Source organism: Alexandromys fortis, unplaced genomic scaffold, assembly GCF_014885135.2.
Source record: "Alexandromys fortis isolate MF-2015 unplaced genomic scaffold, M_Fortis_MF-2015_v1.1 scaffold_147, whole genome shotgun sequence".
Classification (NCBI taxonomy): Eukaryota; Metazoa; Chordata; class Mammalia; order Rodentia; family Cricetidae; genus Alexandromys; species Alexandromys fortis.
In genome coordinates, this window is record NW_026068029.1 from 3,372,564 (window position 1) to 3,395,891 (window position 23,328).

Below are 23,328 nucleotides of genomic sequence, written 5' to 3' on the forward strand. Positions count from 1 at the left end.
ATATCAATCTGTTGATTTCATTGGTTAATTAAATAAAGAAACTGCTTGCCCTGATAGGTTAAAACATAGGTGGGAGGAGTAAACAGGAGGAAGAGGAAGTGAAGTAAGACTCCTCAGGCAGACCCGACAGCTCTGCCCTCTGGAGCAGAGACGCCATGCTCCGCTCTCCCGATAGCTCTGCTCTCTGAGGCACACGCGATGAAGCTCCGACCCAAGATGGACATAGGTTAGAATCTTCCTGGTAAGCGCACCTTGGGGTGCTTACACGCATTATTAGAAATGGGCTAGTCCAGGTGCGAGAATTAGCCTAGAAGAGGCTAGATAGAAATGGGCTAAGCAGTGTTTAAAAGAATACAATTTGTGTGTTGTTATTTCGGGCATGAGCTAGCAGGCGGCCGGGGTGCTGGGGACGCAGCCCCTCCACACTTATTACTACACAACTGTGCCATTTTTCTCTCTGTCTTTAACAAAAACAAGAAAAAGACCCACAAGAAACTCATATCATGCCCCATGTAATAACAAAGGAACTTCTTAGTGAAATTAAAAGACACAGAGAGATTCCAAATTAATAAAATTAGAGATGCAAAGGGTGACATTACAACAGACAGGAAATCCAGAGACTCAGAAGGATGTTTATTTTAAGGCCCTCCAGATCAGCATTGACAAAGCTCCTATGAATTCACAGAGACTGAAACCACATGCACAGAGCCTGGATAGATCTCTAGCAGTTCTTCTGAGCTTATAGTAAGGCTTCCAGTTTAGTGTTTTTATGAGAATCCTGAGTGTGTGGATGAGTGGCTCTCTGATGCTTGTCCCTTGTCTTGAGTTCTTTTCCTTCTGTTGGTTTGTCATGTCAAACTCCAAACTAGTAGCTTTTGTTTTATCTTATTATATTTTATTTTGTTATAGTTATGAAATGAATGAATGAATGAAAACCTAGCTACTAGGGTAAAGTTTAACAACAGAACTGTCATTTATACCTTCTAAGAGAGGGAAGTCAGATTTCTCCAATGGACTGACACTGGGTATATCAACCACTCCAGAGCAGGCTTCATGTTCAGGAGTTCTTGACCAACATATAATGGACAGCACAGTGTTTATTTGTGGGGACTTTTATTTGCTTACAGTTTGGTGGTTTTTTTAGTTTTTTTTTTATTTTTTTGGTGGGGGTGGTGTTATATTTCGCTTTCTTGGTTCAGGGGAGTCTTGTTATTGTACTGGGTTTTTGTTTGTGTTTTGGGAAAGAACTTAAAGTTACATGGGTAGGGATAGAAAGTGGGTCTGGAAGGACTTGGGGGAGAGGAAGAATATGAGCCAAATATATTTAAATTTAAAAATTGTTTTAACTAAGAAAAATCTAATAAAAATCACTGTTTACTTGCTGTCTACAAAATAAAGCATGTTTTTATAATAAAAAAATCTCTGCTCTATCAAGCTGGAAAACCTAAAAGAAATGGATACATTTTTTGATATATACAACCTACCAAAATTAAGCAACATCAAATAATCTATTTAAACATACCCATAAGCCCTAGTGAAATTGAAACAGTAATTAAAAGTCTCCCAAATTCCCTTCACCTCACTCAAGAAGAAAACCACAAGGCCAGAAGATTCAGTGTAGAATTCTATCAGACCTTCAAAGAAGAATTAACACTAATACTTCTAAAATTATTCTGTGAAATAGAAACTGAAGGATATTACCTAATTCTTTTCATGATTACTCAGATATATAAGCCACATAAAACCCACCCCAAAAGAAAATTACAGACAAATATCCCTTATCAACAAAATACAAAAACTGTTAATAAAATACTTGCAAACCAAATACAAGAATATATACAAAATATTATCCACCATGATCAAGTAGACTTCACCTCTGAGATGCACGAATGGTTCATCATACATAAATTGAACATAATCTACCATATAAGCAGACTGAAAGACAAAAACCATCTCATTGGATACAGACAATCCAATATCTCATCATGATAAAAGTCCGAGAGATTATGGATACAAGGGATATACCTTATCATAATGAAGGAGATTTCCAGTCCACAGCCACCATCAACCTAAACAGTGAGAAACTCCAGGCATTTTCACTAAAATTAGGAACAAGACAAGGATTCCCACATTCTCCATACCTATTCAATATATTACTTGAAATCTTATCTGGAGCTAGTTGTCTCATGGCTCTAGTCAAGATGTCAAATCTGGATTTCTTTGTGGCTTTTTTTTTTTTTTATTTTCGAGACAGGGTTTCTCTGTAGCTTTTTGGTTCCTGTCCTGGAACTAGCTCTTCTAGACAAGGATGGCCTCGAACTCACAGAGATCCGCCTGCCTCTGCTTCCCGAGTGCTGGGATTAAAGGCGTGTGCCACCACCGCCTGGCTTTCCTCCTTTTTCTATCAAATCTTATTAATTTGGATCTCCCTTTTGTCTTTTAGTTGATTTGGTTAAGGGTTTGCCAATCTTACTGATTTTTTTTCAAAGAATCAATTCTTAGTTTCTTTGTGTTGTTTGTTAGTGTTTCTATTGTATCGATTTTGGCTCTGAATTTGTTTCTGCTTCCCATTCCCTTTGAATGTTATTTTTTTCTTATTCTAGAGCAGTGATTCTTATCCTGCTAATACTGTGACCCTTGAACACAGTTTCTCATGCTGTGCTGGCCTCCAACCATAAAACTCTTTTCGTTGCTACTTTATAACTGTAACTTTGTTACTGTCATGAATCATAATATAAATATCTGGTATGCAAAATATCTGATATGTGACCCCTGTGAAAGGGTTGCGAACCACAGGTTGAGGACCACTAGGTGCTTTGGAGTGTGCTGTTAAGTTACTAAAGTGGGATCTCCCCAAGTTTTGTAATAGCAGCTAATGTTATGAATGTGTCTCTTATAACTGCCTTCTTTATGCCCTGTGAGTTTGGGTGTGTTGTATGTTCATTTTCCTTCAGTTCTAGAAAGCCTTTAATTATTTTTGAAGTTCTGTGTTGACCCAATTTTATTCAGTAGTAAGTTGTTAATTTTCCTCTTTTTAAAGATTGATTTATTTATTATGTATATATTCTGCCTGCATGTATGCTTACACGCCAGAAGAGGGCGCCAGCTCTCATTACAGTTGGTTGTGAGCCACCATATGGTTGCTGGGAATTGAACTCAGGACCTCTGGAAGAGCAGCCGGTGCTCTTAACCTCTGAGCCATCTCTCCAGCCCCAAGTTGTTAATTTTCCATGAGTTCATAAGCTTTCTGATTTTGTTGTTGATCTCCAGCTTTAATCTGGGGTGCTCAGAAGGGATGCAGGGTGTTATTTTAATTTTCTTATGTCTGTTGAGCTGTGCTTTGTGTCCAAACATGTGGTTAATTTTGGAAAAAGTTCAGTGGTTGCTGAGAGGAAATATGTTCTGTGTTTGGGTGACGTGCGCTGTATCTGCTGGGTCCATTTGACTTAGGACCTTATTTACCTCCAGCATTTCTCTGTTTATGGTGAGGTGTGTGATTTGGATGCAGCAGAATTATGCATCCTATGTTCTAACCCGCTTCTTGGTCTGTGTCTTTGTATTGGAGATTTGAGGTCATTAATACTGAGAGTTATCAAGAGCAGTTTATAGATTTTTATTATTTTGTTGTTTTAGCTTTTCTCCCTCTTTTGATTTGCTGGTCTGTAATCATTTATTCTTCATGTCTTCTTGGTTGTAGTTTGTTTCTTCAGACTTGAGTTGTCTTTCTAATGCCTTCCGTTGAGATGAATTGGTTGATAGATATTGCTTGAATTGACTTTATCATGGAATATCTTGTTTCTTCATCTATGGTGATTGAAAGTTTAGCTGGGTATGGTAGTCTGGGCTGGTGTCTGTAGTGTCTTAGGGTATGCAGGACATCTGTCTAGACCCTTTTGGCTTTCAGAGTCTTCATTAAGAAGTCAGAGCTGGGCGAGCACTCGGGAGACAGAGGCAGGCGGATCTCTGTGAGTTCGAGACCAGCCTGGTCTACGAGAGCTAGTTCCAGGACAGGCTCCAAAGCCACAGAGAAACCCTGTCTCAAAAAACCAAAAAAAAAAAAAAAAAAAAAAAAGTCAGGTGTAATTCTTATAGACCTGCCTTTTTATGTTAGTTGGACTTTTTCCCTTGCAGCTTTTAATGTTTTTTATTCTGTACATTTAGTGTTTTGATTATTATATGTCATGGAGAATTTGTTTTCTGGACCAGTCTATTTGGTGTTCTCTGTGCTTCTTGTACCCTGATAGGCATCTTCTTCTTTAGGTTAGGAAAATTTTCTTCTATGTTAAAAGTATTTTCTGTGCCTTTGACCTGGGTTTCTTCTCCTTCCTCTATTCTTCATAGATTTGGTCTTAGTGTTCCAGATTTCTTGGATGTTTTACGCATAGATTTTAAAAGTTCATTTTAGATTTAACATTTTCTCTGACTGAGCTATCCATTTCTTCTACCTTATCTACAATGCCTGAGACTCTCTCTTCTTTGTCTTGTAGTCCCTCTGACGTCTTTGACTTCTTAAATTTTTATTTCTTTTTTTTTTTTTAGTTTAGACTTTCTTTCATGATCCCATTTCTTTTCTTTTTCGTTTTTTCTTTTTTTTTTCTTTTTTGAGACAGGGTTTCTCTGTGTAGCCCTGGCCTTCCTGGAACTCTCCCTGTAGACCAAGCTGGCCTTAAACTCAAGAGATCCATCTGCCTTTGCCTCCCAAGTGCTGGCATATTTTTTGTTGAATTCTACTTGCACATCTTGAATTGTTTTTATTATTTCATTCAACTGCTTATGTTTCACAGACTTAATTAAGGCATCAATTCATCTCCTCTTTAAGGTCCCTAAACATAGTCATAATCAGTATTTTTAAGTCCCTGACATGCACTGCACCAGGCCACTTTTCATGGTTTTGCTGTAATAAGAGTTACTGACTTTTGGTGGAGGCACATTGTCTTGGCTATTCATGTTTGTGGTTTTTTTCTCTAGTGTCAAGGCATCAGGAGTGATGATATTTGAGATATTTTGTTGTCCTGATGCCTAGTCTTGTCTTTGGAGGGTGGGTGATCTGTTCTTTGCTTGCTGTGTCCACCTGAGATCCTAGGCAAGTCTGGTGGCTGTGGGGTCCCTCGTAGAGAGTTGTTCTAGAGAGTTATTCAATGGCTCAGTAGGTTGCAGAAAGGGATGAAGATGGGCCGTGAGGAAAGGCTGAGAGGAAATGTTGGGAAAGTGCTAGGGGAATTGTTCAGAACCAAGATGCAGAGTCCCCAGAGAATGGGAGTGTGATGGGAGGCAGGAATCCTGCAAGCAGGCCGCTATAGGGCTAAGAGGAGCCTTGGAGATAAACAAGTTAAAAGATGGTGGGAAAGACAGTGAGCATAGCCTACCTGAGTTACAGTCCAGTGTGGATACTGGGGTCCCTGGGAATAGGCAACTGATACAAGGGGATGGAGATGGTCTGAAAGGAAAGGCTGAGAGGGCCAGTGCGAAAGAGCTAAGCTGCGGCCGTACCAAGAATGTCAGTGCCATTTTTTTTCATGCCAAAATGTATCTGGTGATACCATTTGAGAAGAATTGACCAATATATCTTACTTATTAAACCTTTTTCATGATTCATCCCCGGTAAGGCCAACCTTGGTTGTCCACATCATGGACAAAAAGAAATTATAAATGGGCTGTAGGTATAAATATGAAGCAATGAAGATTCTAGATGAAAGTGTAGGTCATTGTTGTGATCTGGGGTAGATTTTTTAAAAAATAACAAATAGCATTAATCATAGAGGGAGAAAGGGAGAAATAGAACTACATTAAAATTCGAAATTTCACTTCATCGCAAGATACCAGGAAGAAAATAAGAACTACAGAATGGGAGAAGATTTTTGTCAGTCCTCAAAGAGGAGATGTGGAGACTATGGGAAGATCTTTTATAAATCAAAAGAACAAGTTAAATTATGCAAGTATTGTGAAACAGAGTTGAGCAAACAATGGACGAGGAGGTGAGGCTCAGCAGAAGACTGCTCAGCATAACCAGGTCTTCGGTTCAGTGAAAGGCCACAAAACCAAGCAAAAATATCCATTCAGAATCCTGGTTGGGGGCAGTGATAAGGAAGCGACCATAGGGCTTCTTGGATTTTGGTAACAATCGTGCTTACTTCTGTGTGTTTACATTGCAGAATCCTTTCAAATTATGATCTGGGCATTTTCTGTTGAATACATACTATAATTGGATTGAAAATGTTTGTATTTGGAAAAACAGGGCCTTGCTGTCCAGGATGAAGCACATAAGCCAAGCAGCTTTGAGATCACTAATGACTAACAGATAGCTACCCGGCATTTTCTGTGCTATGGAAGCTGAGGAAATGTGCAGAACCACAGAGTTCTGCAAAGTGTCTACAGCGGGGTCTTTGAGCAAGCATCCAATGCAGAGAAAGGGAGTATCTTGATAGCGACTGTACCTGAAACAGGAGGAGGAAAGTACAAATAGTTATGGAGGACACACTAGGAAGATCGATAACAATCCACTTTTTGATATGGTTAACTTGGTCTGTCATCCAGATTACGCTACTAGGTTTTTTTTTTTTTTTTGTATATTTGTTTTGTCTTTTTTTTTTTTTTTAAAAAGATTTGTTTATTTATTATGTACACAGTGTTCAGCCTCCATGTATGCCCTCAGGCCAGAAGAGGGCACCAGATCTCACTACAGATGGTTGTGAGCCACCATGTGGTTGCTGGGAATCAAACTCAGGACCTCCAGAAGAGCAGTCAGTGCTCTTAACCTCTGAGCCATCTCTCCAGCCCCGTTGTTTTGTCTTTTTTGAGAGATAGGCTCTCAGTTTGCTTGCTATGTACCCGTGGATGACCTTGAAGTTTCCATCTTCCTATTCCCACTTCCCGAGTCCTGAAAGAACGGGCATGTGCCACCATGTCCAATTTATTCTGTGCTGATATTAAACCTAGGGCTTCTTTCATGTTAGGCGAGTGCCCGACCAACTGAGCTGCATCCACAGCCCAGCCACCACTGACTTCAGCATGTGCCTGGGCTCTGAGCTAGAAATTCTTGATGCATTAAAGTTTGAAAATCGTCACCAACCCCGGGGGTGTATACTATAATCCAAATTTGCAGACAAAAATGCCAAAACCTTAGAGACATTAAATAACTTGCCTCCATTCTTGCTAGGAGGTATCAGTGAACTGAAACTGGAGCTCATGTCTGTGGGACTTGGAAGCCTTTTATCTTGATATGTTTTTCACTCTTTAGTTCAAATTGGCCCAAAAGTCACAGGAGTTCTCCTGTCTTAGCCTCCCTAGGGCTGGAGTGGCAAGTCTGAGCTACTGTACCTAGCTGCCTTATTTTTTGAAACCAGTTTTATTTGATCTTAGTGAGGAGAAAAATACTTCCCATATTCAGGATTTTTTTTGTTTTGTTTTGAGTTTGTTTGTTTGTTGTTGTTGTTGTTGGTTTTTTTTTTTTTTGAGATAGGGTTTCTTTGTGCGACCTTGGCTGTCCTGAAATTCATTTTGTAGAACAGGCTAGCCTTGAACTCACAGAAATTCACCTGCCTACTAAGTGCTGGGATTAAAGGCTTGTGCTACCACTTCCTGGCTTACTATATGCAGTTTTAAGATAATTTGAGGAGAACATATTTTTTTCCAGCCAAATGTGAAGTTTGATGTAGGCTGTCTTAAGATTCTATGAATTGGCATTTTCGTTTGCTATAGGAAAGAGTAGGAAGCATCGAAAATCTTCCACTAAACAACACCGGCTATGCTGCGTTCGTGACCTGTGAGACCTTTCCACATTTTGGAGACATTTTAATAACTTGAATAATTGCCTGTGATAGGCAGGTCTTATTTTCTGCTTATTAATGACTCTCCAGGCTTGCTATTATTCCTATTCTCACTAATTCACATGCAGAGATAAAGAAAATAGTGCTGGGAGCTGATTGCCACAGCACCATCTGCATCGCAGTGCTTCTCTGTCTGCTTTGATACAGAGAGAAAGTCGAGAGAAGACGACAAAGGATAGGACAAAGAACCTAGCATCAGCTAAATCTGTTCGAAAAGCCAAATTCTGTTACAGAAACCAGAATTTTGTCCAGTGTAAATTATTGGTATTTGTAATTATTGGTAAATGATTGGTATTTGTGCATGGTTAGGATTTTAGGACTGATCTGTTCAACACGTGTTGAGCCACAGTATGCGCTGGAAACACACTCAAATCAATATTAAAGACCGGTGCTTATTTTTTGCTCCTGTGGCTTCTTTCTTGGCCCTTTAGGTAGTCATGTTTGCAGCCTGCAGGGTATTTATAATACTGAAACCTCATCCAAACCTGTAGGGGTTTGAAAGAAAGTGGCCCCCCAGAGGGAGTGGCACTAAGGAGGTGTGGCCTTGTTGGATGTAGTGTATCACGGTGGGGGCTGGCTTCGAGGTTTTCTATGCTGAGGATATCGCCCAACCCAGTGTCTAGTCTACTTCCTGTTGCCTGCAAGATGTAGGACTCTTCAGCTATTCCTCCAGCACCAAGTCTGCCTGCACACCACCATGCTCCCTGCCATGATGATAATGGACTGAACCTCTGAAACTGTAAGCCAGCCCCAACGAAATGTTTTCTTTATGAGAGTTGCCATGGTCATGGTATCTCTTCGCAGCAATAAAACCCTCACTAAGAACCCTCAATGAAATGTGGATTATTTACTTCTGAATGTGTCTTTCCAATAGTCTAATGACAGAAAGTCATTATGTGACAGTCTAATGTGACAGACATGAGAGATGACTTGAATGAAGAATGTATGGATGTGGTTTAAGAACTTTGTTGAAAAAGACAAAACCCCACAAAACAAACCCCTTTATTTCTGGAGCAAGTTTTCCAACGTTTCTTGCTGTGATGATACACAAGATGCCCCAAACAAGTTGTTGAAAATGTTCACCTTCAACCAGAGGTTAGTTTGCTAGACTCTGTCTAGTGTCCTGGGCTTGGTCTATGTACCGGTTCTCATAGAGACAAAAGCCAAGTAGGCCTGGAGAGACTGTTGGCAGTGAGGAATGCTTGGTGCTCTGGCAGAGTTCCCAGCACTCACAATGAGCCGCTCACAACTGCCTGTAACTCTAGCTCCAGGGGACCCCTCTTCTGGCCTTTGGTGGCCCTTGCAAACAAGTACATATACATGCACACAAAGACACACAGCGACACATGGAAACAATAAAATATGTCTTAAAACAAAACAAAACAAAACAAAATACCCTGGACAAGAACTTTGGATTGCAGTTTTTGGAATGTGGAACTTGTGGTTTAGATGTCAGTCCTTGGAATGTGTGTGTGTTTTATCAAATTGATTAGCATTGTACATTGTGCCGTGAAGCCTTTGGGAGAGATATAAACCATCTTTTCTGCTGATTTTTGGAGGATTTCAAGTGTGTTTCCTGTCAGAAGCCGTCTTATACAGTGGAAATAGGCAGGGCCAAAGGGGCTACAGTCCACCCTAGGGATTCATCAACTTGGCTTCGTGAAGGTAAACTGATACTCTCAAGTCAAGTGCAACCCCCCCCCTTCCCTGAGAAGAAGTTGGTTTCCACTGTGTTCTGGCCTTCTTCTTTCCTTATGTGAAAGAAAAGTGACAACAACCATTTTTTGTTTTACCTTCAAACAATCTTATTAATGATTTTATAAATAGAAAATAATTTTCCAAGAAGGTCTGGCAAACAGTTTTTGTACATGGCCTCATTTACTTCTCCAGGACTTTGCATGTGGGAATGGGCACATTTTCAGACAATTTGGGTAGGCTTTCCAATCTCGATTCTTTATTTCCTGTTGTGAGAACTTTTTTTTTTTTTCATGTCCATGTTATACAACACCAAATAAGACTTTGTAATGAGAAATTTTCTTCCGGGTGACCTTCCTGAGAGGCTGAGTTATGAAAAAAGAATGGTAAGAAACTTAACCCAGATGAAATTACCTCCATTGAGAGTATCGCTTGGGACAGAAACAACAGACTGAATTATTTTTGGGTTTTTAATAAATGAAGTCAGCTTTCTTTTGTGTAGGTGGCAGCAGAAATTAACCCCTGCAGAAAGTCTAGCCTCAGATGGCTGGTGAACATTCAGTTTCTTTTGAGCTAGGAGAACCTTGGATAAAATAATGTTCAATTGTTTTTATTTGGACCTCAGGAAGCTTTGGAATCTTCCCTGCTGTCTGCACTCCTGGTATTCTTCAGAGTCGTCTGTCTTGGTATTTAATTTTCTGGAGGCTGACCTTCAATCTGACATCATATACAGGCAGATACTAATGAATTCTATTTTCACCTTTGTAGCACTTCTGGAGAAATCAGTCAGTCGAAGGCGGGACATTGAAGCCGTACAGAAAGCCAAAATCCTTTATTCATCCTGCATGAATGAGAGTGAGTAATAAGGAAAATAAATATTTATGATCCTTATCCCTCAGAATTCTATTAATGTTTAAAGGCATTGTTAAGGAAGAAAAAACTAAAATTCTATCAATGCTTAAAGGTGTTTTTTTTTTTTTTAGGTAATAAAAAGTCTCAAAGACTGGATTTTGACGAATCTTTCTTAGAGAATCTGTCCTGTTGTAGTAAAAAATAATCTTTTAAACACATTTTGATTTTGTTATTTGATGTTTATAACTGTGTGTATATGTGTGTGGGTGTGTGCACTCGAGTGCGTGAGTACAGATAGAGGCCAGGTGAGGTTGTAGGAGCCCTTGAAGCTGGAGGTTCATGCTGTTGTGTACTGCCCACCATGAGTGTGAAGACCTGAACTCGGTTCCTCTGCAAGAACAGCATGTGCTCTTAACAACTGTGTTATCTCTCCAGCCTCAAGAAAATGATCTTATCTGTGACCGGATTGTTTCTGTGTCAGTTCCTATATTAGAAATTTAGATAGGGCAGCAGGGAAAAGCTCATTGTATCTAGTAAGAAAATAAATTGGAATCCACAGCCAGGCCAGTTCTGGCTCCAGACAAAACCTGAGAGGGCAAATACTTAGGACAATTATGTTCCATAGAAGCCACTGGAACTTTAGATTTCTAGGCATCTCAGGCTCCTCCTAGCATTCTCGTTGGGAGACAAAGACCTCAACGTGATCTTTCAAGGCCATTCCAGAGTTGAAGCAAGTGCTTCCAGAAAGTGTGTTAGTTGATTTCGGTAGGATTTGGGGATATCGTTTGATATGCTAGAAGCACCTATTCACCAGGGCATCCTTGTCATAACTGAACTATATTGTTAATGAGGGTTGTTCCTTGGCGCCAATAATAAGTATCACTGGCTTAATTTCATTCATTGGCAGGGGTCTGTACCAGTAAGCCCATCTTCATTATAGAGAACGTCCAGCAGGTTGAGAAGAGACATTTGCACTCTAGCTTGGTAATCCAGTTTGCAGTTCATTTTCAGTGTTTTGAGTCAAGGTCTCATGGAGCTCAGGTTGGCTTTGAGCAATCACTGTGTAGTTGAGGGTCACCTAGAGTTTCTGATCCTCTTGCTTCTTCTCGAGTGCAGGACTTGGAGGGATGAGTCATGGTACCTGGCTTCTAGTTTACAATTCTAACTTGCCCTTTGTGTCCACTCCCTTTCAGAAGCGATTGAAAAAGCAGACGCCAAGCCCCTGCTCCACATCTTGCGGCATTCACCTTTCCGCTGGCCCGTGCTTGAAGCTAATATTGGTCCTGAAGGGGTTTGGTCGGAGAGAAAATTCAGCCTCTTGCAAACGCTTGCAACATTCCGTGGCCAATACAGCAATTCTGTGTTCATCCGTTTGTATGTGTCCCCCGATGACAAGGCGTCCAATGAACATATCTTGAAGGTATAGCCAGGGCTGTTTGTTCATGCTAAGATTAACCCTTTAGGGTGTCTTTTTCTTTTCGTTTATCCTCAAGTATCCCTTGCTGTCCTCAAGCTTGCGGTGTACCCCAGGGTGACTTTGAACACCTGCCGCTTGCCTCTACCTCCTGAGTACTGAGATTACAGGTTTGTATCCCCATGCCATGTTTATGCAGTGCTCATGAATGCTAGGAAACCACTCTGCCAACTGCGCTACAATCCCCAGTTCGGGTGCTTTCCTAAAGGGCAGAAATTCATGCTGACTTAATGAAATGGTGAGGTAAAAATTCAGCTGAACTTTAGGATCTAGAATTATGCCCTGCTCCAAGATTTGCAGAGAGTAGATCATTAGGAGTCCACGATTTGCAGGGTTTAGATCATTAGTAGAAAGCTGCCAGCCTTTCAGGGACCCTGTGTGTGGCTTTAGAGCGATCCCTGTTCTCACTCTCAGATGGCTTCTCTGAGCATGGAAATTCCAGCTGGGAGAGGTTTCTGGGTCTCCCGTGATAACAGAAGACTTTCTGAACTCTGCTCTTTCCCTCGCCTCCTCGTTCCTCTGACAGAAGGGGCAACACACGCCAGATGCCTTGTTCCCCTTTCAGGAACAACTTGCACACACGCCTACGTCCCCATTGTCAAGTTCAATCTGAATCTGTCCTCCTCCCTTTCAAAAGGTAAAGCAGAACTTATTCTAAGCACATTTTTTTTTCTGCTGGGAGAAGGAGAATAAAGGCAGGGAGCAGTTGGCTGTGCCCTGAGGTAGATCGCATTGGTGAAATTAGGAGGTCGTCAGAAAGTTACAGACCACAAAAGATTCATCAATGAAAGGGGGTTGTAGGAATTCAAATAACATTTCCCAACTCATTTTATGCATTCACCCTGCTGTGTTTTTTCTTCCATAGAAGAAAAATAATGATGCTATTGAACATTGATTTCTACCCTAATCTGCCCTTCATCAAAGCAGAACAGATTAATGATATATCAATATAAAAACTGTAGGACAATAAAACCATTTAGCATATTTCCTCATCCAACATAAGCCACCTCTCCAAAAATCAAAACCATGGGGCTTCTGTTTTGAGCTAAGTAAGAGGTGGGCAATGTGTTTTCTATAAAGGGACAGATGGTTCATATTTGAGGTTTTGCCAGCCATCTGGTCTCTATTTCAACTATTGAGCTTTGCCATTGTACCTGGAAAAGCAGCTTTAGATGAAGTATGTGACGAGCTGTCCTGAAGGCTGTAGATTCCTGACCTCTAAGTGTAGACAGTGATCGGTGGCCAGAAAAATCGTTGGTTGTTGAAAGGATTCTCACTCAGAAGGAAAGTTTTAGTTCCAGAGGCAGCTGTGTGTCTGTGTCGGATGATGAAGTAGCAACATGCTATTGAACCATCTCATAATGTGAGACACAATGACAGTGCAATCCAATCAGCCCCTCTTCAATGTGGATGGAGTACTCGATGTTTAAAGCCAGATTTTAAGGCGATTATTCTCAATTACAGGACTATTATGATAGTCTTCCAAATACTTTAGATGTTATTTCAAAGTAAGAAGGAGACTGTCGTCCATATGTAATTTATACCCTCTGGAGTGGTGGATGATTTTGATTCACACGATGATGCATCTTTGCAAATGGTAACTATTTTATTTTTCACCCATTCCTGGACTTAGACAAACAATTGACTTATTTTTTCTAATATTTTTTTCATGAAGAAAACTACCACTTAAAATGAAAATGAGCAATAAGCACCTAAGTATTTATGAACCTAACATCAATACCCTCAACTTTGTGCTATTTTTTTTATCGAATTTAAACCTTTCCTTTTTGGAGGCTAAAATATTTTTATAGCATATCTAAAATGTATCTTTTCACTGTGAATATTTCATTGTCTGAGCTAATATAAAAGACTCTTACAAGGGGCTGGAGAGATGGCTCAGTGGTTGAGAGCACTGACTGCTCTTCCAGAGGACCTGGGTTCAGTTCCCAGCACCCACGTGGCAGCTCACAACTGTCTGAAGATCCAGTTGCAGGGGATCTGACACCTTCACACCAATGTATATAAAATAAAGTTAAATAGACCATAAAAAAGACTCTTACAATAAAAAGACTCTTAACAAAACCATACTTAACATCTAATATACAGTTCGTTTTCAATTTTTCTGATTATATAAAACATTTTCTTTTGTGCTGGTGGGGGTAGAATCCAGGGCCTCATGCATGATAAGCAAGTGTTCTACAATCAAGCTATACCCTTCAGTCCCTCAAATGTGTCCTTAATAAACCCCAACCAGAAACAGCTGCATTTTGATTGAGGTTAAAATTAAGAATCAATCACATGTGCACTCTCTAAGTCCGGTTTAATCTACAACAGTCATCACCTTCTCTTTGTTTTTTAAACCACATTTATTTGCTAAAGAAACTGGATTATTTCTCCCGTATATTTTCTCTACAATCTGGGTTTGATTTATTTCAGGATAAATGAATAGCCAATGAGACAAAGTTCTCACTTGTAGGAGAAGAACAGCTTGGAAATTCAGGAGAGGAACTCAAGAGATTCTCAGTAGTTAAGAGAACGTAGTCCTCTTGCAGAAGACCTGAGTTTGTTTCTCAGCACCAATGTCAGATGGCTCATAAGTCGCTGGTAACTCCACATTGAGATGCCCTCTCTGGTTTCTTTGAGTATTTGCATTTGCACCCTTGGATACCTATCTAAACAGACACACACATATATACAGTCACATAAACACAGTTATAGTTAAAAATATTTATCCTTGCTATTTTAATTATGTGTGAGAGAGAAAGAGAGAGACAATGAAGAAGAAGAAGAAGAAGAAGAAGAAGAAGAAGAAGTGTGTGTGTGTGTGTGTGTGTGTGTGTGTGTGTGTGTGTGTGTGTGCAGATGCTCTTGGAGGCCCGAGGCCTTAGATTCCCTGGAGCTGGAGTTGTAGGTGGCTTTGAGCCATCCAACATGGATCCTGGAAACTGAATTCAGGCCCTCTGCAAGCGCAAACAGTATGTACTCTTAAACACTGAGATGTCTCTCCATCCCACAGACACATAACTAAAAATAAAAATAAATCAGGAGAAAAAAAGGGTTAGATTGCTACTACTTAAATCTCCATAGAGCCAGTGGATTTAGGGAACTATCATCAATAGTTACTAAAATGATCAGGCGAATGTTTGGGAAATTCATGGAATGATGCCTCTGGAAATCAACTATCAAGGGTGGCCTTGCTAACAATGGAAAAAGTAGATATTGTATGCCTCTTGATACCAGTCAGTAGTTAACACATCATCACCAAAGACATTGTGCCCAAAACACGAAACAAAACATAAACCCTTTAAAGCAAGTACTGTGTCTACTGTTAGAGCCAGTTTATAGAAAAACAAGGGAGACAGAGGAAGATGGTAACAGCTTGCCTTGCACACTTAATATTCAATGACACTGGTCCTAGAAACACTGTCAATAATAGAATGCTTTCCAAATGTAAGAAGGCACTTGCACACTTATTATTGCTTTCTTTTGCCAAGGTGGCAGCCTGTTCGAAACTGAAGTGTTTAAGCACTGCTTGGCACCTGAGTGCAGCTCACATTGGCTTTAGTTCTATCCTGTTTGTACCAAATTACATGAGTGAATGTTCACACATCCGAATTAACCTCCTCCCCCAAACAATGCAGAACTGCAGTTTTCATAGCCATGAACCAGTCTGAAGCACGTGTCTAGAGATAGCAGGAATGATTTTGTTCTGAGATCTGTATGAAACCTAATGAACCTGACAACAAAGTTCGTGTATTCGTGGCTACCAATGTTCTAGAACTTCTGTGTATGCATTGGCTGTTTTGATAGGCTTAAATTTCTAGGGGCCCACGAAATGATTCAGCAGGTGAAAAAGCCCTTTCCAACAGGCCTGCGATGTGGTAGATTCAGTCCCTGGGACCCACATCCTGGAAGGAGGGGACGTTTCCCTGCAAGTTGTCCTCTGACTTCCACATGTACACATGATGTACACTAATAAATTACATGTAAAAGATTTAATTGTTTATCTAATCATTTAATTGATTATTTACTTATCGTTGTTGCTATTTGGTTTAGGTCACTTGAACTTTGGTAGTTTCTGTGGCAGATACTGGTTCATGGTGGTGCATGAGGAGAGGCTCTCTTCTCTTGAACCATGGCCCATCAACTAGCCAGGACCATTTGAACAATGCTGTTCTTCATTTTGAGTAGTTGGCATGCCGGTTTGACTTGTGATCTGGTTGTGTAAGAAACAGCCTCGTCTTTGACCTCGAGCATGGGCCTTCTTTACAGTTAGCAGAGCGTATGATGCCTCTGGATGGAGAAAAAATGCACTCCTTTCAATGGGTAGATATGTCTCCATCCTCAAGATATGCAGATGATTGGCCCACGTATTGGTCTTTGGAAAAGTTCTCCTGTGTCAAGATGGTAGAGACTTGTTGTGGATTTCAATGGGAGATAAAATTATAAGAAACAACAGAAAACCATATTCTAAAATACTGCCTCAGTACCTGTCTTAAGCCTGTGATAGGAAGAGTAAGAATTTCAGGAACCATGGAAAGTGGGATGTGTGATCTTGAAAGACTATTTGGAGGGTCAGGGTTGTTCTAGTATAAGACAACTCAAACTCAACGACCTGCATTTTTCTGGCTCTCAGCAAAATTCATGATGTCAACCTGAGAAATTCTCTTAGAAATGTAATTTCTCTAATGTTTTGTTTTTCCTTTCCTATATCGTAATTTTCAGATATTTCTTTTTGTATTATTACTTTCTCCCCTAAAACACTTTATTGTAATTGGCATGCCAATTATAATTGGACAAAAATCACATTTTCAGTTCAATGTATCTGATCTTCTAAAATCATACTTTTTTTTTAAAATGTAGCCAAGGCTATCCTGTAACTAACTCCGTAGCCCAGACTGATCTGAACTGCCAGTCCATGTACCTCTCCAGTGCTTGGATGAATATTTTCTTCTCTTTTGAAACTGAAAACTTCATATTGTAAATGCAAGGACTTTCAAACCCAGAGCAATACCATCTACTTGTGGGGGTTTCTTGAGAAAGACTTTGCCTCAGGAGTTTGTGTGTTTCTAATGAGATTTAGTTGCTGGCCTTATTCAATCTGTTGGTATATTTAAAATGTTCCCAAGTAACTGTAACAATCTGTAACAATCTGAAGGTTTATGAAAGGTCGGACAGCCTCGCTTGAATTATCCAAACTTTTACCTTCTGTGGGTTTAACTTCATTTTATGAGAAGAACCTTTGACTTTCTTGATATTATCTGTGTAGTTTCCTTTCCTCTGAACCTGGCACTCACAAGAGTTGCTGAGGGATCCAAATTTAATTGAAAGCCAAAGCATCTTCATAAAAATATTTTGCTTTGTGGGTTCTGGCTTACTTCATTTTTGGAAGAAACAATGGCAGATTGGGAATCACAGGAGGATAAAGCCAGAATGGCTTGTGATTTGGTTGTTTTAGGCCAATTAGAAATGTACACAGGCTACAAGAATGTCTTGAATACATTTTACTCAAAAATACAATACCTGTATTTCCTCAAATTTTATAATGGCGCCACTATAACTTGACCTTTTATAGACTTTGCTGCATGTGAAGGGGATTTTGATGGAGAACTATAATTTTATATAGATTTTATGTATGAAAAGGGGATAAAATACTTGATTAAAGTTGTCTGATTATTATTTGTGTTTCTATCACTTATTCTTAACTTTTCAGAGAAGTTTCTAAAAGCCACAAAGATTTCTCCAGAATGTCAGTTCATTCTTTGTGAGTACAAAGAAACATTATTTCTGAGGTGGGGCTGTAGAAAGCCTAATGCATCAGCTCCAGCCAGATGGGCATTTGCAAAGCACTTCGGTGATGTGGGTAGTGGATCTGGGAACAGAAGGCAATTTGACTCTGAGCTCTGTTCAGCCACACGAGCTTGGGAAAAATCATAAATTCTCTGGCTTTGGTCAGATAATCTCTAATATCTATTCCAACTCAAATAGCCTTGCATTGTTGAGTGTTGGCAAAACCTCAGCGATCGATAGCACAAATTCGAAAGTCAGGGGACAGGTCTCTGATATGTTAGGTCTCTCAAAGTGCCTATTTGCATGCAGTTCTGAATGGAGTGAAGGGACTCTTGTGATGGTGACACACGCTCAAAATATGGCTGGGCTGCCAGGGAGCCCATGACTCTTGTTAACATGCTACACAGCCATTTCAAATGTCAATGCCATGCTTTCTCTGTTTGTCTGTCTTATTGTTTTTTTTTTTTTCTTTCTTTCTCTTTTTGTTTTAACAGCTGGACCAAGCAACACTCTCCCTGGCTGTGAGGGAAGACTTCCTTGATAACAGTACAGAGGCCAAATCTGTGAGTTTTACTCATATTTAGCTACATGTCTTGCCTGGAGGCTGTTTGGGTCATCAATTACTATAAGATGTCAGCTTCTGTCCTGGAAACCATCACCATAATTTCACTGAACACATTCCCAGTGTAGCAAGGCAGAGAGTGTTTGTTTAGGCCAGTGGTTCTCAACCTGTGGGTCTCGACTCTATTGGGGATTGTATATCAACTATCTCGTCTATCAGATGTTTACATTACAATTCATAACAGCAAAATTACAGTAATGAGCTAGCAAGGAAATAATTTTATGTTTGGGGTCACCACAACCTGAGGAACTGTATTACAACGTCACAGCATTAGGAAGGTTGAGAATCACTGCTTTTCAACACATAGTTCTACTTCCTGTCTTGTTGAAGCAGGGACATCAAGGTTGTGTAAGTTCCCTGTTCAGTGACTCATCACCTTGATGAGATAGCATATCCAAATGAAATAACCAAGATACGAGTTTGCAGCCAAATCTCAGATGAGCAAATTCATGAACAACCATTCACTATCATTTTCCAAGCTGAAGGACATTCGAAACTGTATTGGCTTAAAAAAATCACCCTGGAAACTTCATATATGGATCCAGTCATGGTGATTTTGATTTAGCAGACAAGATGGGATCTGGGACTCTATTTTTAGCATGTGCTCTGGGTTAATGATGGTTAATGATGGGTAATGAGAAACAGAAAGGATCGATCAGGTTAGAGTTTTAGACTCAGCTTGGAAACAGGGGAGTTTCCTGGACACTGGACAGGGCTAGGTCATTTTAATAATTTGATTTCACTTTGGACATTTTGTCCTCCAAACAAGCCTCATGGCCAGGTCTCCTGGGCCTATGCTGTAGCCTCTATATGTGGAAGGCTTTGCAGACTAGGCACAAACTTAGGCCTCTGCCAGTCAGCGGACACTCATCTAAGGGGGCTTCCAAGTGTTCCTTCTTGAGTCGACCTTGCCAGACTAGGGAACCTGTCATCTTAGCAAGCAGACTCGAGATCATATCCTCTCCCTATAAGTAGTTAACCAAGTCCAAGTGATGCCACCTTTGCAAGTAATTCTTCTTCCAGATGTCTGGTCCCTCCTTCCTAGCCCTACCGTCCTAGATCACATTTCTGTCCATTCTTGCCTTAACTATAGCCATTCATATTTAGCTGTGACCACCTTTGCCTCAATAGCCGTTTAGCACCACATGGAAAGTTCTGCTTCCACACCACCACTCTCAGTATATCTTGTTCTCAAGATAGAGCCTAAACTCTGGGCTGGAGAGGTGGCTTAGCTGTTAAAGGCTAGGTTCACAACCAAAAATACATAAGAGTATATCTCACTCTCAAGATAGACTCTAAATTCCTTTGAAGAAATTTAAGGCCTCTTCATCGCCTGTTTTCGGCCTGTCTCTCCTAACTTACCTGTTTTTGTTCTTCCTTCAAGAGAAGGATCTATCTCGTACTGTTCCCAAACCCCATGTCTCTCAAGTAGTATATCTCCAGGTTTTCTGGGTTGGAATCTTCCAGTTCTTCAGCTTCCATGCATGCAGTGGTCTATTAAGAAACATTTTATGTGTTCTTCATCACTAGGGCACAGACTGAGCAATAGTCTCAAGCATCATTTAGGTTTTCATTTGTATGCCTTTCCCCCATCATACAACCTGCTGAGCAAGCCATCTTGAACGTGTACTGAGTCGTTGAACACGTTTTTAGTAGACTTTGGAAGGGCAAACCATTTTTTCCAATTAATACTATTAGCCAGACTTGCTGACTGAATTTCATTCCATTTATTAAAAGGCTGGCTATCTACCAAGACACATACAGGTCTTAAGGTGAGTCCCGCAGTAAGAATAGCTTGCAGGGTCATAGTTACCTTGGAGATGAAATTCTGTATTTGCTAAGTTGTTGGTTTCTCATCATCCTTTTTCCTGTTCCCCCTGAGACAGGGAGGAGAACTCTAGGGAAGCCGAAACTGAAAAGACACAGGACTCCAACCACCACAATCATCCTTTATTTCTTAGTGGGAAGCTGGGTAAATGGAGCTGGATGGGAATAAATTGCACTTTGCGTTAGTATTCATGGGTCAGGTCCTCTGCTTTTAGACTCACTTCTTTCCCATTCCTCTACTAAAGCATCGCTTGCCTGGGAAGGAGACACCCAACCTTTACATTTCTATTCTGGACTCATTTGGAGATATTTCTTTTATCCATAATATCACCAGTTGCCAGAAAGCTAGTTTGCTTGCTGTTTGATGCCTGGGCAACTCTATCTGTCACAGAAATAGTACCTGTGCACTCATCACTTATTTTTTCTCTCAGAGTGGCCGGTAGGTGACTGTCATTGCATGATACTGGCATCATACTCCGATACAGAGTGAACATGAAGGGAGATTATTGCCACCTACTGTTTCTGCTCTTCCATATCTCTGAAACATACTTCCTAGCAGGCTGTTGTCATGGCCACTTGCTTCTTTATCTCTTACAGTATCGGGATGCCCTTTATAAGTTCATGGTGGACACTGCGGTGCTTTTAGGAGCTAATAGCTCTCGAGCTGAACATGACATGAAGTCAGTGCTTAGACTGGAAATTAAGATAGCTGAGGTAAGTCTTAGCTGCAAACCTTTTCTTTTTTTGTTGCCGTTCCCATTTTCTTTCCCATATTTTGTATACAATACATGCTGAATGAAAATATAAATTGCAACCAAATGGTAACCTTCTGTGTCACTGCCTTCTAGGTCCAAGGTAGAAATTGCATCCTCTTTGGGAAGAAAAAAAAACACCAACTACTGGAATTAAGAGCTCCTCATTTCTTCTACTTCTCTGGTTTAAGCCTAGTCAATATCTATGTGCTACTTACGGTGATTAAAGTATGCCAGCAAGGAAACCTGTTTTCTCAGAGAAATTCTTATATGGCTCAAATAGAAGACAGATGTTCAATAGATACTCATCTCATTGAAAGTTGGGTTTCTCCCTCCCTCCCCCCTCCCTCCCTCCCTCCCTCCCTCCCTCCCTCCCTCCCTCCTTTCCTCCTTTCTCTCTCTCTCTCTCTCTCTCTCTCTCTCTCTCTCTCTCTCTCTCTCTTCTTTCTGGAACTGGGAGTTGAATGCAGGGCTTCACACATGCTGAGTATGCTACCGCCCCCAGTCCTGGAAGGAAATTTTTAACCCAGCCCGCATTTTTGTATTATACCTACTCTGTGTGACTGATAAAATTTGATCTTAGAGAAGATTATCTATCAATATTGAATGTGAAGTTTGATGCAGAAACTTAAAATTGTAAAACTGCCTTGCTGGTGCTCTATTGCGTTCCCGTGCTTTAGTTTTACATGCCTCCCGTTTTTTAAGACAAAAATCTCACTGGGTAGCTACAGCTGTCCTGGAACTTCCCAGGTAGAAAAGGCTCGAGATCTACTTGCCTCTGCATCCCGGAGTGTTGGGATTAAAGGTGTGTGCCGCCATGCCCATACATTGTTCTCTCTCTCTCTCTCTCTCTCTCTCTCTCTCTCTCTCTCTCTCTTTCTCCTTTAATCATTTAATGATAGTGTCCTATACTATATTCTGAATAAAATCACCTTAAATTCTTTCTGGCTCATGTTAGAGACGGAAAGGGTTTCTAGAAGAAACAATGTGTAAAATCCCTAAATGTTCTTATAGCGAGAGATAGTAAATACAGTGACATTTGCTTATGGGAGAACTCAGTGATCATTTATTATGGAAGTTAATAAACATTCTGAGGTCCAGGTGTTTATTGGCTTTGTGTTTGTAAACTGGTGGCGGTATTGTTGAGATATGGAGTTAGGATGAAGGGTAGGGCTGGAGGAATTAGGTCTCCTCTTACAGTAATGATGTTCACATATATCTTTTTCCAAATCCCTACTCACAATAGAAAGTTCCTTTCTAGGGGCTAGGTGGATGACTCAGTAGGCAAAACACACTTACTGGATAAGGATGAGGACCAGAGTTGAGTTCCCAGCACGCATGTAAGGCCAGGCGTGGTGGTACCTATCTATCTCTTATATTAGTGCTTCTACTTTGAGATGGAAGGTGAAAACAAGAGAATTATGGGAAGCTCGTGAACCAGCTAGCTGGGTATACACAGTGCAGTAGTAGAAAAAAGAGACCCACCCTGCCTCAAACAAAGTAAGGGAGGACCAGTACCCAAAGTTATCCTCTCATTTACATACATGCACTGTGGCATATGTGTGCCCTTCTAGTTCATTTATGAAAACTCTTCTGTCGAGTTTGTGCTTACTGTAGGGCATATAATACTATCCTTAAGATTTTCCCCTCTGCGTCTTCCTGCTTCACTCTGTATTTAAACATTTTCTTTCTTTCTTTCTTTCTTTCTTTCTTTCTTTCTTTCTTTCTTTCTTTCTTTCTTTCTCTCTCTCTCTCTCTCTTTCTCTCTCTCTCTCTTTCTTTCTTTTTTCCCATTCAAAAATTTACACTTCCTCCCCTCCTCCCATTCCCCTCCCGCACCCCCACTCACCCTCCTCTTTAAACATATTCTTAATGAACCCCAACTTCACTTTTAAAAGTTCACTATTGCACGTCCCTCGAATGTTGTGAAGATTGTTGCAGATGTGCCTATAAGCTATGTCTACACCCTGTCTGAATTCCATTCCCAAGCAAATAGGGGCCCCAGTATGCTAACTTGAACCGAAGGTGGGATCAATAGCATGGAAGGGTTTTGCCTTGAGCCACAGAGTTAGACCAAAAAGAAATCTAAAAACAGCTGGACGGAGGCAAGACAGAGTTGTTGTGAGGGTGGATAAAGTGGCAAATCCACTGTGTGGAGGGGATCAGCTGCGAGAGAGCTGGAAACAGTTTTGAGGCCAAAAGGTTTCAACCTGGAGCTTGGATTCTGAGTCGAGAAAGGAGGAGGATGGGAGAGATATGTAGAAATCCTCCAAGGAAATGGTTTAGAATTCACAGACAGCAAGGAAACTGTAAGGGGCTTATCATCTCTCCAGTGGAGAGTGGGGAGGGAGACGTTAAGACCCTGAAGGACTTAGAAGAGAGGGACAATTGCCTGCCATTCGTCTTCTGTGATTTTGTCTTGAAATATCTGTGGTGCATGGAGTTTTTGCCCGGTCAGAAGGTTTCTCTCATTCTCTTAGTCTTCAGGTG

At 40.6% G+C, this 23,328-nt stretch overlaps 1 protein-coding gene across 1 annotated transcript in view; it reads left to right on the forward strand.

The window, feature by feature from the left end:
* The window catches only part of Phex (phosphate regulating endopeptidase X-linked), a 200,527-nt gene that overhangs the window by 34,161 nt on the left and 143,038 nt on the right, over positions 1-23,328 (forward strand). The window contains exons 4-7 of the mRNA XM_050164389.1: positions 10,290-10,376; positions 11,567-11,793; positions 18,132-18,200; positions 20,684-20,800. Coding sequence (XP_050020346.1) covers positions 10,290-10,376; positions 11,567-11,793; positions 18,132-18,200; positions 20,684-20,800 — 500 coding nt within the window. The remainder of the gene's footprint in view (positions 1-10,289; positions 10,377-11,566; positions 11,794-18,131; positions 18,201-20,683; positions 20,801-23,328) is intronic.